The sequence below is a fragment of the Epargyreus clarus genome, unplaced genomic scaffold, assembly GCF_041222505.1.
Source record: "Epargyreus clarus isolate Ecla_fem2 unplaced genomic scaffold, WU_Ecla_fem_2.2 ptg000019l, whole genome shotgun sequence".
Classification (NCBI taxonomy): domain Eukaryota; kingdom Metazoa; phylum Arthropoda; class Insecta; order Lepidoptera; family Hesperiidae; genus Epargyreus; species Epargyreus clarus.
This window is the reverse complement of record NW_027332227.1, coordinates 2070155-2085194: the sequence shown is the minus strand read 5'-3', so window position 1 is coordinate 2085194 and position 15040 is coordinate 2070155. Positions and strand designations below refer to the sequence as shown.

Here is a 15040-nt window from a genome sequence, read left to right as displayed (position 1 = left end):
GATTTTGAGGTTAGGCTCTAGTGTAGGATTCCTCGGTATTAGAACCTTTAATTTAATACGTTGCGTACATCACTTTAAGTACGATTACATAATCGTGCTTTTAAACGTATTCAACGTATCGCATACTGTAGTATTGTTAATTGTTGTTATAGGGGCCTTCTATACGGTAAAAACAGGAACTATTACTAATTTTAGGTCATTTATAAAGATACCTGCCGTGCAACGACCACTTTCTAGCAGAGTGGATGTATTTTACACAAAAAATCGTTATTCCATTCCTGTTTCTCACAAGAAGAATTTTTCGTTAATGATATAGAATCCTAACAACCTTTTCTCCGGAGGAATTTCTATTAATGCCACTTTAATGAGCAAAGATGGACCCTAATATTTCAAATAGGCGACCAAGGTATTTTTGGGACGAGACGTCAAGTGTAATCGGATTTTACGAGGAGATCTAGGGTCTATTTAAGGGCCTGGAAAATTTTCATTAATAATTTGCCTTTTCTCTTCGTCACGTTTATATTTGATTACATTAGACCTACTAACTCAAGGAGATTATTTGCTTACTAAAAATGTGACAATTTAAATACGCAAAGTAATCAAATATTAAGAAAAAATGGTTAAAATTGATTTCTACTGTTAGGTTGCGTTATACTTATTTATTATTACCGTTATTACTTCGCCTTCATCGGTGTAAATACATATTCAATTGGTTGTTGTTAAAGAAAACACGCAACATTGTACTCAGTTTAAAGTAAACAAGAGTCGGATAACAATCTCATAAAACAACATTTATATGATTTAGCTCCAACAACAGAACAAACAAGTGTTCGTTTTGATATTGAGACCTTTTGTTATGTTGTCTATATAAATTGGAATTTTAAATTTTGAGTTACTCTTAAGTATTTTCAATTGTTTATTTATTTCAATATATTTTCTTAACAAAGCCCACGGGGAATTATGTTTCGAAATGCTATGCATGAAATTAATGAATAAATAAATGGAGATGAATATAATGAATTAAGGAATAATAATTTGTTATTTTTAAACTTTATCTGTGCTCTGGTACAATATGTACACAAATACTTATACAAAAATACACAGATTTCACGTACACGAAAATATGTTTGTTATTGATAAGACCTCATGGGCGATATCGCCGCAGTTGTTTTTATTATCAAACCATTTATATATGTTTTTTTTTTGTTTCAGTCCTACCCATACTTCCTGATATTCATGGTAATAGAACATATAGTGCTAAGGTTAAAAGGAAAGCACGGAATCCGGTTGAACGATGGTATCACCAGCATATCCCATGGACTCTTCCAAGAGTGTGGAAGGTGAGTTTAATACTTTTCTTAATAAGAAAGCACATACGCCATAATATCTTTGAATTTGATATTTACAACTTAATTTCAAACATAGCAATGTGCATGCGATCGACTTCACGTACAATCTTTATTACACGATTTGCTTTAAAAAAACAAGGGCTATACTAAAATAGTGGACCTTATTTCCCTTGAAATGTTTTACTAATGCTTAACTTTCTTGGACTAAAATAAAACGTCAAATTTGGCACACAAAAGATAACTCTCTTTCTGTCTCTGTGAAGGTAATTAACACAAACATGAACACAATTGAAACAAATTGAAACAATGAACCAATAAATCGATCAATCAATCAACCAATAAATGAAAATTGTACTTTCTTCAATTAAAATGATTATTTTCTAAGGGTGAAGTAATTAATATAATTGCATCTCAACTAATAAGAGATTACTGCCGCCTATGCACAATTGGACATCTGTAACCAACTGCATATAAAACAAACCTTCCATCTGAGCCCGATCACAGATGCGTCGCCACTCCTCAGAATTAAAATGGAGTCCATATATGTAAGCCGGGCCAATAAAAAGAAATATACACCGTATATCGTACACACATCGTAGGTACAATATCCTTTTGTCACAGTCAAGATGGTTATGACTCATGAATATGATACGACGTGACTTACTTAGCATAAAGTCAATAATCGCATAAATAATGCTTGGACGAACTTGAACTACTATTCCATATTAATAAGGTCTCGGGTATTAAAATAACTGTACGGAGAAATAGTAGTAATGAATATTGTATCAGCTTAGGATATTTTCGTCGTCAACCTATTTTTGTCCTACTTCTGGGCACAGGCTTTCTCTTAGAGTGAAAGAGGCTATACCATAATTGCACCGCGCTGGTCGTTTTGCTTATTGGTAGATTTCACGCACCCTTAGGACTATTTTTAAGAACTCACAGGCGTGTAGGCTTCCTCGCGATCCTCTTTAAGCAAATGACAATTTCTAATATTCACTATTGCGTACATAACTTTATAACAGCCAATATTGAAGAGTATATTTCTGGAAATATTTTCTTATATATATATTTCTTTTCCTTGAACTTAATTCTTGATTTTGGTAGTTTAATATGAAAGTTATCTGATTTCACCTATTATAAGGAAATCATATTACATTGAATATTTACCTAGAAAACTACGAACATACCATCGCCATAAAATCAAAAGTAATTTGAAACTTGTCAAGCAAAACAAAGTAGGTACATTTTAGTAAAATGTTGTTGTTGTAAAGAAAATGTTGTTTGATGTAAAAAAAGGTGACAAACTGTATTCCTAACATGAAATATGGAAAAAACTATAAAGAAACAAACAAGCCGTCCTCATCCATCCATCTATCAGTATTATCATATTATTATGTAAAGAAACCGAGGCGCCGGTTCGATATGTTTGTTGTTAAGTGGTTATCTAAACCCAACCAGAAATAGTTTGCTGATCTAATCTAAGATGGATGGTTGAGGGCATTCATATGTACAATGTACATATAATACTCAGCTTTTGTATGCATTTGCATTTTGCTCATGTGTGATGATGTTATCAATAACGTATGAGAGTTTAACAAAGTTTTATAAAATATAAAAACATTAATGTCCTAAGCTAAGTCTAGAGTTTTACAAATAACAAATACTCGCGATTCAGAGTAATTACAGATTACAAGATTGTAAACATTGATAGTAGAGGATGAAGACACAATTGTACACAACGATAATCTTATTGGAGATAATTCTCGCATTTGCTATCCTTTAATATTGTTGTTAAGATAAATAATTTTTATTTATTTAATTCAAGCAACATTAATTTCCGAATTATTCAAATTAGGCGAAATTATTATCAACACATTTCATCAAACACTGTAGCTCATAGTAAGAGTTACTGTGATAATATCACTATTACAATTATTACTGTCTGAAAACTCGTCATTAAATATCAATTCGCTTGCAGGTTAATTTGGAGAGGCGCGGAATCCTACCTTTACACCTGGATCTACGCCCACTATAGACTGATTGACCTACAATGGGATAACCCTTTGACATGGTACGCAGCCGCCTTAGGAGTCGACTTTTGTTACTACTGGATGCACAGAGCTTGCCATGGTAAGTTATATGAAGATTCTTTCATGAACTTTTTCATTATTTATAGTAATAGTAATAATCTGTATTTCTACAAAGGTTTACCACACCCCGTTCTAACCAAACGACAACTAATAGCAACAAATAAGAAAGAAGAAGAAAGAACTTCAGCACATGACACATAAATAACCAGTAGATAATTTGCGGACCTTGTATCAAATACGTATATTGTTCTGTAAAAGTATCTTTAGCATTACCTCCCTGTTAAATAGGCTCATTCATTGCAATTCCCTTACAAGGTATATGGTTGAAAGAACAGAATTTGTTTTATCTGTTGTGATGTTACTACCCGTTAAATTTTATGTCCGTTACTGTACACTGTGTGTTAGATTTTATGGTACCACTGTCACAATTTTCAGAGATCCACATCCTCTGGGCTCAGCATCAAGTGCACCACACGTCAGAAGACTTCAACATGGGTGTCGGCATCAGACAGTCCGTGCTACAAGGATGGTGTGGATTTGTAAGTATTATGACTTTTATTGTTACCCATCAATGCATACTGTGAAGTAATGCAACTCTTTATGGCTGTTTTTAAAGAAGTAATGTGGTAGTGCTACTAACACCTTCTTCTTTCTTGTTATTATTATATAGGAGTAGCAGACGGTCATGCAGTCCACCTACTGGTAAATGGCTACTGCCGCACATGGACATCTGATATAAGAAAGTAAAATCTTATACAAGATATTTTTAGGTGTTCCATCCGCCCGTTTTGCAAATTAGTCAATATTGCAATAATCAATTTTGACCTTTAACAAGCAACAATAGGATAGACTAAATATTAAATTGGCGTTGGTTCTTAGGTGTACTGATGCACTTGAGATTTGTGATTGATCTAAAGTAGTTTGTCCTTTAAGGCATTGATAGAGATATCAATTGATATGGCCGTTTGACGTAAACTGGACTGCTTTCTCATAAAATTATTCGTGTCGACTAATATTTTACTGTCTCCAAATTATTACACGCATTAATACAGGATACTGTGAACTACCTAACCGTTGAAATTGGTTTAGCGGTAATCACATTAAGTACTATTATAAAATAAAAAACTGCCCCCTATTTAAGATATCGTACTTATAAGGTACGCGCCGTACCCCTGTGTAACTTTGTAAGCAATTCCCAATAAATAACAATCTTCCTTAATAAACAAAAATATTGATTTTAAATAATACAGAAAACTCCAACTCCTTGATCAAATAACAATGGGATAGACATTAAAAATTAATGATCGGCATAATAATATTTGACTCCCTTTCAAAAAAAACTATGGGACAAAGCTATAAGATGACAACACACAGATACTTGTATGTTATAGACTTTGTGCCCGCCGCTTCGTCCGGCGGCATTAAAAAACATGACATACATATAACTGAAAATTTGTACCTTCCTTGGAATCAAAGTGGCGCCATTCGTCGAAAAGTGGTCGTACCAAAAATTTTTGCTAAAGACCATCACAGGATCGAATGCATAGTTAATAATTCTATAAAGGACATACAGACAAACATTCAGATTCATATATAAAAGTAGAAATTCGGATACGATAAATCGATTGTCAGGGAACGAAAGTATTTGACCTTATTCTGAAGTATATTTGACTGTGACTGATAGATAAGATATTGAAAACGTTGGTTTTGTATTTATTGACGACATAAAAAAAATTATTTGTATGTTCTTGATTTGTTATATTTAATAACATCCTGTTATTTTTAAATTGGTCTTTGTTTTGATCGCAATATATTAACATTTTCAGTATAATAAACTCATGCTTATGTCTATGATCTGTGAAACATTATACTTTATCCAGCTGGCAGTTAAAATACGGCAATGATTTACAAAGAGGTAACTAATATATCTTCCACCCTCAACCTTCTTTGAAATGCAATTTGATCGCGAATAAATTTCCGAAACCGTCCTGTGCCACCGTTTGGCGTCCCCCTATCGCCCTGCGGCTGCCAATTTATTTATGGTAACTGTAATATCATGGACTTTATGGGTTTCTGGTATTTTATCTTCGTTTTCATAATTAATACAAGTTGAAATAATTTCATAACAGCAGCGTTAAAGTCTGCTGTGATCTAGTTTGAAGGGTGGGGTGAGGGAGACATACTTTTCCGAGGCGTTCCAGCCTTAATCCTCAGAGGTAGTGCATCTGTAGCCGACCTCAGGTAGGAATATCTAATCCTATCTGGGGGCAGTAGCCACTTACCATCATGTAGACTGCATATTCGTCTGCTACTCCTATAGTATAAAAAAAACGTTGTAATTTTAATTACTTTTAATATAATTCAATAAACCCATCGTACGCTATGTTGTCAATGCCACTAATGGACTCCTGCCTACTTCAAAAAGTACGGAAGTAGTACTTCAAGGCACTTACAGATTGCAACAGCGTTGCAGCTGAGAAATAAGTTTAAACGCCTCATATTAATCACTCTCACAATTCTTTAATTAAGATAGAAAATGTATAATAACCAATAAAATATGAAAACATAAATCTAACAACACCTTATATTCATATCCGTCAAGACGTTAAGGCTGTACCTACGGCTTGCCAAAAAATGAAAATATCTACGTATTACGCAATCATGTACAAATCTTAATAGAAACAAAGCAAAAACTTATTTCGCATCCAATATGCAAATATAACAAGAAATAAATTTCGCCATATATTGTGAATTACGTTATCTTATTTTCCCCGAGACAAAGTTTTATAGGAAAGTTTCGATAAACATGAATTATGCTGATCGTTCCCAGACCTTTACCCTAGATGTTTCGTTCAATATAATATTTGAATATATCTTGTCATAACCAACGAAGCGAGTATAAATGGGTAATCGTTGTGCGAATAATTAATCATATTTTGTGCCTTTCTTTTATCCGAAAATTCTATACGTATAATCCTTGCATTCAACGGATTTTTAAAGGACGTAATAGCGATAAAAATATTTATTAGCTTGTATATTTTTAAGTCTCAATTTAATTGATTTTTTATTAAAATTATTTACATTTTAATTTTTAAGTAACTTAAATAAAGACGTCACTTGAACCCAAGGTGAAATTGAACAATGTTATTTAATATTATTTTTTCATAAAATCATTTCATTTAAATCAGCATTATTAAGATTAACATTATCTTCTTGTGACACTAACTAAAGTAATTATTTTTCAGATCTTCTACCTTCCCTTGGCGCTGGCTATCCCCCCAGCCCAGTTCGTGATGCACCACCAATTCAGCTACATCTACATGTTCTGGATTCACACGGAAGCCATCAAGAGCCTAGGACCTTTGGAGTATATCCTCAACACGCCGAGCCACCACAGAGTTCATCATGGTAAGTTGGTGTTTGTGAACAAAAAATGTTGACAGGGCTTTTATTTTTGTTCTTATCTATCTGAGGAACTGTTCGATCTGGTGCCTACATCACCCTTCCTTCATCGCACCACTCGCCGAAGGATCCATCCACATCAACTTGACCGTCGGCGGTCCTCGACGGTTCGGTTTGCACGGTCATTTTTGCCGCGTACGTGCAAAATGTGGAATGAACTTCCTCCTCAGGTATTCCCTCAGGACTATGACATGGGGCTCTTCAAGAGGGATGTAAAAAGAGCTCTCCTTCAAAGCCGGCGATGCATTGGCGACTCCTCTGGTGTTGCTAATGTCCATAGGCGATGGTGACTGGTTTCCATCAGGTAGTCCGTCTGCCTTATCGTTAGGATAAATATAAAAAAATCTAAAACCGACCGTCCATTTAGTTGAAGAATCTAACTTTAAAAGTCGTGTTTAAAAGTATCTTATTTCAAACTGAAACAAACCAACACACTTACAAAATTTCATTGAAATAAGGGACCAGATGGTGAAGCAGTTTCGGAGATTAACGTGTGCGAATACACAATACGATGTATGCAATATATTACGTGATATAAAATATGATATGATACAACAGTTACAAAGGAACGTAATACAAAAGTTTCTGCTAAAGTATCAATATTACTATTCCCAGAGAAGTGCTTCTCAGAAGTATCTCAAGCCATTATTTGTATATCTAGAAATTTATTTTATATACATTGTCTACTTATGATATAATGTATCTCATCATTATTATATTATGTATCTTATTTCAAAGTGAAACCAACCAACACACTTGCAAAATTTTGTTGTAATAAGAATTCTAGAAATTTCTTTTATATACATTGTATACTTATGATATAATGAGTTATGAACTTTCTGTATACGGGAATACGGGTGTGAATATTCTAAGGAAAAATCTTCTTTATCAACTTTGAAATAATTGGGAACTTCAGTTCTGGTTAATGTTCACTACCGGTTTAGGTAATCAAATGATTTGGCTTGAAATTTGAAAAGTTAATTTGGAACTCCATTTCTTACTGTTGTATCTCTTCCGTCAACTGACAGAGGTAGAGAGCTCACTTCACAATGCTTTAAAGAACATTATTAAAAGAGTGTACGAGTTAGAGACCAACCTGTATCGATTTTTTTAACCATGAAGCTATTATGTTATGCTTCTATTTAATGATATCGTCCGTTAATGACAACTTAATTTAGTTACTAGCGGTCACCCATCCGATAACCGCACCGGATGCCGCTTAACTTTGTAGATTGGTTGCAATCTACATAGGGTGCAGGGTTATATGGGCGTCAAATCCTCTATGTACTCGTACTTCACACACACACAAACATACACGTTCTTCCGTCGTTCCATAGTCTCGGCTTATATATATGGCGAAACTATATGTAGACCAAAATGTTTGTGCTCGACCACAGAACTCAAATTAAGAATAATCTAATCTTGATTATTTGAACACAATTATTGTAACATCTGCACGACAGTGTGCGTTGACCCTAAACGATTTTGCAAAGTCGTCCAACGCAAATTATCAGTGACTTGTCGTTTAAGGCTCCAATAATTTCAATTCAGAGCTTTCTTTGGAAATACTTCGCACTTTGCACTGGAAATTCAATTGGCTCAGCGATCCAGAGTATGAACGCCATTAAAAATTTGAGAGAAACTTTACGAGACTTGCAAAGTCGCGTTAAAATCTCTGTTCTAAGTTCTTTATTTTAACGTTATTTCGATATTAATAGCCGGCAAGTTTGCTCGTTATGTTCGAATAAGTGTTCAAGTTTAGGATGTATTCTTGGAAATACATCCTAAACTTTTGGGCTTAATTCGATATAACTCTGTTCGTCGTAAGGGCCATCGTTTGTACTTTTTCAACTTTTCTCGATTGTGACGTTACTCATTTTGATTTTGATTTTTTTTTTTGGTGTTATTTTTGTAATCCATTCTAATAGGTTTATCCGTCCTACACCTAAAACATTCTAATTTAGATTTTTTTGTAAAGAATATGACGCTTTCTTTCAACCGCCGCTCAAAACCAAGATGGTAAACGCATACAAAATTTCACAAATCTCCAGATATTTGATTTACCGGGTTCAAATTCAAAACCATCAATATACTTATAGATATCATGCATTTAGATACAGATAAATTTATTTAATATTTTATTCTGTGTTTATAGGTAGCAACAAATACTGCCTAGATGTGAACTACGGTGGCGTTCTCATCATTTGGGATCGTATCTTCGGCACCTTCCGGCCTGAGACAGACAAGGTGGAGATTGTCTACGGGCTAATCTACAATCAACCCTCTTTCAATCCCCTGTACTTGCAGGTGAATATCTGAATTGAAATCATTTATGTTACTACTTACGTTAGAATGTGTTACTTTTCGCCATAATAAAGAATAATGATTACTTTTCCCCATCTGTCGATAACCGATTATCTGTAACTTAATATAGATAAGATTATCTATATAAAGTTTTAAATAATATCATAACGTATTAATATTTATAAAAAGTAACTTTCTTCTATTCATTTTAAGCACAGACAAATAGGTAAAGTTTGATTTGTGTTATCTATATTAATTTCTTTATGAACTCACTCATTAAAGAGGTATTTAAGAACTAACTTGTTTGCAAAAATTACATGAATAAAAATCGGATCAATGAAATGAAATGTAACTAACACAAGAATAAATGTCTTAACACTTTTTGTTTTATATAATTTTTTAAATAATTTCAGACCTTCTACACGCGTTACGTGATAGAGAAATTCCGCAGTCTACAATCCTGGGAGCACAAATTCAAAGCAGTCATGTGGGGTCCGAGCTGGGAACCGGGAACTCCACGTCTCGGTGATGAGGCTAAGAAAGTAGATGTAAGTTCTTTTATAAGAAAGACATCAAGGAATAGTCTACCTAGTTTATTTTATAATATGGACGTAGCAAATAAGCGTGCAATCATAATCAATCTCAGATAAAATAAGAGTCGTGAAGTCGGCCATACATGTGTTGTTGCCTGAGGATTGGATAGTGGAAGAGTCTCGGATAAGTAAGCATGTCTCCCTTAACACACCCTCCCAACACACACACACATTGGAACACAACATTACTTAACACTGTTATTGTTGGCAGTGCCTCCTGAGTCAATCACAAAAGTTTTTACGATCGTCAAGAGAAGTGGCTACTATCACCCATGTATATCTGTAAACCCCAGATAGGATTATTCTTAGATCGGCCACAAATGCAATTCAATACCCCTGAAATCTAAGATGGAATGCCTCATATAAATGTCACTTACTCACCACACAAAGCAATTTAATTTTAGACTTAAGTGCGGTCCCTCTCATTAGCAATAGCAATGATAAATAATACTGACATAACAAATGGAATTCCTTCATTATACGAATGTAGACATTGATTAATTCTCCATCTAATACCAGATTATGGGGTTGCGAGAGAATTAATTTACCATTAGAAGCGGGATTAGAGATTGATGAACGTAATCAACGTTACGCATGAGATGCTTTGTGGTTGGATAAACGGAGGATTATGTTGGATCTGTTTTGATATGATCGTATAGCTGGGTGAAGCTACTTCCGAATTCTGCCGTATAACGTGTTATGTGTTGTGTTGAAAGAGAAATACTTACACGAGGTTTACTGACTTAGCCCATAGAAGTAACAATCTGAAGTTGATGTTAAGTAGGTGTGGTAAGGGAGATATACTAATCTGAAGCGTCGTAGATTAGTAATCAGGAGTAGTACAGCTTCTGTGAATATTTATAATCAACCCTAGACAGTCTGCCGCGCAAAAGGTTCCGAGTACGATCCCCGGCCAGGCAGATATCTAATTGATGAATTTAGATATCTGTTCTGGATCAGGTTGTTTGTGTATTTGTCTTTTTGTGTGTCCAACTGTCCATGGCACCCATGATACAGGGAATCCTAGTGTGGGGCTGTGAGTGTAGAACGCGTTTATTAGCGGTACTACAATGCACTAAAACCTCAATGTTAATGGCAATTTGTTACAGATCACTCAACGAGAGAAGTACGACGTTCTTCTCCCGAGCTGGTGCAATGCGTACCTGATTGTGCATTATGCGTTTGTGCTGTACGGGTTCTTCGAGCTCTCGTCTAGATACATGGTAAGTTAATATGCTTATTCCCCAAAATTTAGAATAAAGTAAACCTTTTTTATTATCCAATTGTAGAAGATAATGTATGGTGATGTATGGCTCATTCTTTGGGACGCCTTACAACCCAAATGGCTTGACTGTTTTTATTATAGTGTTGTTACAGTCCTCTATACTGTAGGAGTAACTAAAGCTATATTATTAAGTAGTCAGTAAGTTGTTTTGTTTTTTGTAATAATTTACGTCTCTCGAGCCTCTTCTCTCAGGTCACTTGGGACTAATATTGTACATTCAGGACGGTTTAACAGGAGTCACATATTTTAAACTTTTCATGGGCCATCAACGATTTAGTGAATGCTTAATCACACCGGGTATGACTAACTGACTATGCCATCTGAAAATCAAAAATCGCATCAAATCATTATTTCATTTATAAATTATCGCGTAGCTTTAAGTATGTCTCGTGTCTTCATAGAAATTACTCCAAAAATTCTTTAAAAGATATTAATAATCCGAAGTATGATAGGCCCGAAATAATATTCAAATTTAAATGGTAGACAAATTATAAAAAAGGCTCTTTGGCGCTTTCATTTCATTCGTTAAATGAATGCCTTTAGTAAAAACGTCGAAACCTGTATTTTTATAATGAAACGACTCCTTTTCAATTGAATTGAAGTAAGCTGGACGTCTTAAATTCGATATTTTTCTTTGCTGACGTTTCTATTAATTAATTTAAAAATAATAATAAATGCTGTGCACCGTTTCCCTCGAGTAAGAGGAGTTTATACCATAGTCGACCATGCTGGCCAAGTGCGGATAAGTACGGTTCACGTACTACGAATACGACAATATAAAAATGTGAAACCGACACTTGTACAAAAATAACTATAAAAAGTTTTCAACTATACAATGAAAATTGAACTCTTGTGTAGTTGTGTATTGGTTAATGGAAGTAATATCATTGTGAGTTGGAAAAAGGAATTGCGGGCGAGACGCATTTTCATTTTCGATACAAATGCATAAGGCATTGTAAAGATACGATATATTATGTAGGTCCCATGAATAGAGGAACTATTTTATCTCAATATAGTTTTAACCTTAAATATTGACCAATTTAAGAGTTAAGCTTGCTACAAACTAAATGAAATGCTGCAAGTAATAAAAGAAAATTCTACAATAGTAAGTCATCTAAATGTTTCTTTAACAGTGAAATAAATAAAATATTTCGTATGGCCCCAAAAATGAAAAGCTTTATTATTCTGACCCTTGTTATAATTCTAGTCTTACGGTTCCCTGGGGACCTCGTGACAAACGATCATAGCATGTTTCGAATATTTTATGACATTTCAATTACTTTTAGATGTTTGTTTTTTATTTAACAATGAAGTGGTAAAGCTGCCACCTGATTATAAGTGGTCCCTGCCACCCATTGACATCCATGGCCAAGTTTATATAAAACTAAGGTCTACCGAAACGAAGCCACATTATACGCGACCACCTCTAAGGGTTCATGAAGGCGAACTGTTGTCACCTCTCAAATTTAGTATAACTTTTGCGAATACGGTAATTAGTAAGTAATACATAAACCCCAAGAGGCATATTTGGATTTTTTTATAATATAGGAGTAGCAGAAGAGCATACAGTCCACCTAATAGTAAGTGGCTACTACCGCCCATGGACATCTGTAATAGGATTAGATATTCCTACCTGAGGTTGGTCACAGATGCGCCGCTACCCCTGAGGACTAAGCTGGAACGCCACGGAAAAGTCTGTCTCCCTTACCACACCCTTCAAACCGGAACACAGCAGCGCCTAACATTGCTGTTATTAGGTAGAAATAGGTGTGGCGCTGGCGCCGCCGGAGTCGAACCACAAAAGATTCTACCACCTTCAAAAGATGTGTAGATTTTTAGAAATTCGCGGACAAACTATCTTACATACATATACACATCGGTCGAATACAGAACCTCCTTTTTTGAAGTCGGTTAACACATGTCCGTTATATAAAAAATACCATATGACCATAACAAATTTTTCTTCCACAGGGCATGACTCCGATCTCGGTGTTGATCTTCGTGCTGTACATCATCGCATCCCTCACCGTCATCGGGATGCTATTCGACAACTCGCAATACGCACCCATGCTGGAAGTACTGCGGTGTTCAGCGCTGGCCTTCCTCGCCAGAAGCATCTCCTCCACCAGCCCAGCGATGCCTGTACTCCAAGTCGTCTATGTGGTTTCCGCCATGTTCTGGTGCCTTCACACCTTGAAACTCCTGGAAATAAAGAAGAGTAAAGTGGAATAACGTGTCAGACTGATTAGTGTTAACGATGTTTATAATAAATGTTTGGACACGAAAACAGAGTAACTCGTGAAGTAAAGAATTTAACAGTTTTAAAGTGTAAATAAAACACAGTGAAAAACCTCTTTGCCTGAGAGTTCTCAAACAATATCTTAAAGGTATATTGTATGTTAAAAGTGTTTGTTTTAAATTTTAATGTCGGAATAGTGTCAATGAGGTAGTCATTCAAATATTCCATTAAAATTCGTTTGTTTATTTGTAAGTAGGTATCTAATAGATATATTAATTACTCATCGGTTAAGTGTATTACCGACTAAGTGCCAAAAGATAAATAATTAGAATAAGGTGTTATGGTCAGATCAATAGTTTATAAGAAACAATAAGTGTCATTGTTATTAATATTTAATTACATTATAATTAAAAAATCCTCACTGCCATACGTATACTATGATTTTACAAAATGTAAAATTGATATTTTAGACACAATATTTCACTTAAACCATCATTAACCAGATACAAGTCGATATCTAATGGTAATTCCAAAATGTTTTCAAATTATCACCAGATATTTTGATATCTTTACAATACATTTGAAATAAAAAATAATCACTTTCATTATGTTGCATGTAAAATTGTAATAAATTTGTAGACGATTTTATTTTTATTCGTAATAAAAATAAAATTGTCTACAAATTTATTACGTACGTATAAATAAAAAGTAGAATAACAATAGACGGTAAATAAATAGTTTATAAAGAAAGTGCCAACGAATAATTTATATTTTTCTTTTTAATTTTTGTATAATTTATTTCTTGATATTCATATTATTTTTATATACTTGAATTAAAATAAAATAATAATAAATACAACTTAATAAACAAATATTGTGTATCATTTTTTTCTTATTTTTTATAACACAAAAGTTGGTCAGCGCAGTGGACTTAAAACTACCGCTGCCAAAGTCGACGGTCCCTACCATAGACTTAGAATTTCTTCGCTACGATATATTAATAGTCCCTACGTACTCGTATAAAGCGACATGTCAAAAACGGAAATTTATAGGAGCAATTAATGTTCATATGTTTATGTTTTAAACGGAATTTAAGTAAATACTTAGTTAATTTTTTCAAAATAATACTTCAAACATCCTAAGATTGTTTGTGGAGTTTGCAATATGCACCAATAACTTTGATCTACTATTATTCATGTTTTACAGTAATCTTATAATGTTATGAATACTTGTATCTTAAAATCACATAAGAATTTTATCATAAATTTTTATTCCACCTTTCGAACAAGTATCAGACATGTTGATTGGGGAATCCCGCGTGAATGAAGTTAAGTCAGACATGACCGCGTTCACGCCGAGGGGCGCGCTTTTTTAAAACGAAAGGACCGGCGAAGTACTATCTATTGTACCTACGTCATATCGTAGTATAATATATACCTACACAAAACGGAAGCTGTGATTAGTCATGTCATAATTATAGATAATTTACATATTACGTGAGATATTATATTAATTATGCATATGAATGAATTAAAAGTGAGGACATAAAGGTGGTAAAGCTATTATTTAATAATATTTAATTAATTCAGGATTTACTTAATTAATATTCTTTATTGGGATATTATGGTGATCAAATATTTAAACTGCATTTTTAGGGTTCCGTTCCCAAAGAGTAAAAACGGAAGCATATTCCAAGCCTACGCTGTCTGTCCGTT

General features: G+C 34.1%; 1 protein-coding gene across 1 annotated transcript in view; it reads left to right on the top strand.

The window, feature by feature from the left end:
* LOC140750110 (alkylglycerol monooxygenase-like) overlaps positions 1–14197 on the top strand; it is a 33446-nt gene extending 19249 nt beyond the window's left edge. Inside the window, exons 3-10 of the mRNA XM_073083474.1 lie at positions 1213–1340; positions 3331–3482; positions 3878–3981; positions 6688–6850; positions 9060–9211; positions 9622–9756; positions 10911–11024; positions 13058–14197. Of these exons, the coding sequence (XP_072939575.1) occupies positions 1213–1340; positions 3331–3482; positions 3878–3981; positions 6688–6850; positions 9060–9211; positions 9622–9756; positions 10911–11024; positions 13058–13318 (1209 nt within the window). The 3' untranslated portion in view covers positions 13319–14197. The remainder of the gene's footprint in view (positions 1–1212; positions 1341–3330; positions 3483–3877; positions 3982–6687; positions 6851–9059; positions 9212–9621; positions 9757–10910; positions 11025–13057) is intronic.
* Positions 14198–15040: the final 843 nt, after the last annotated feature.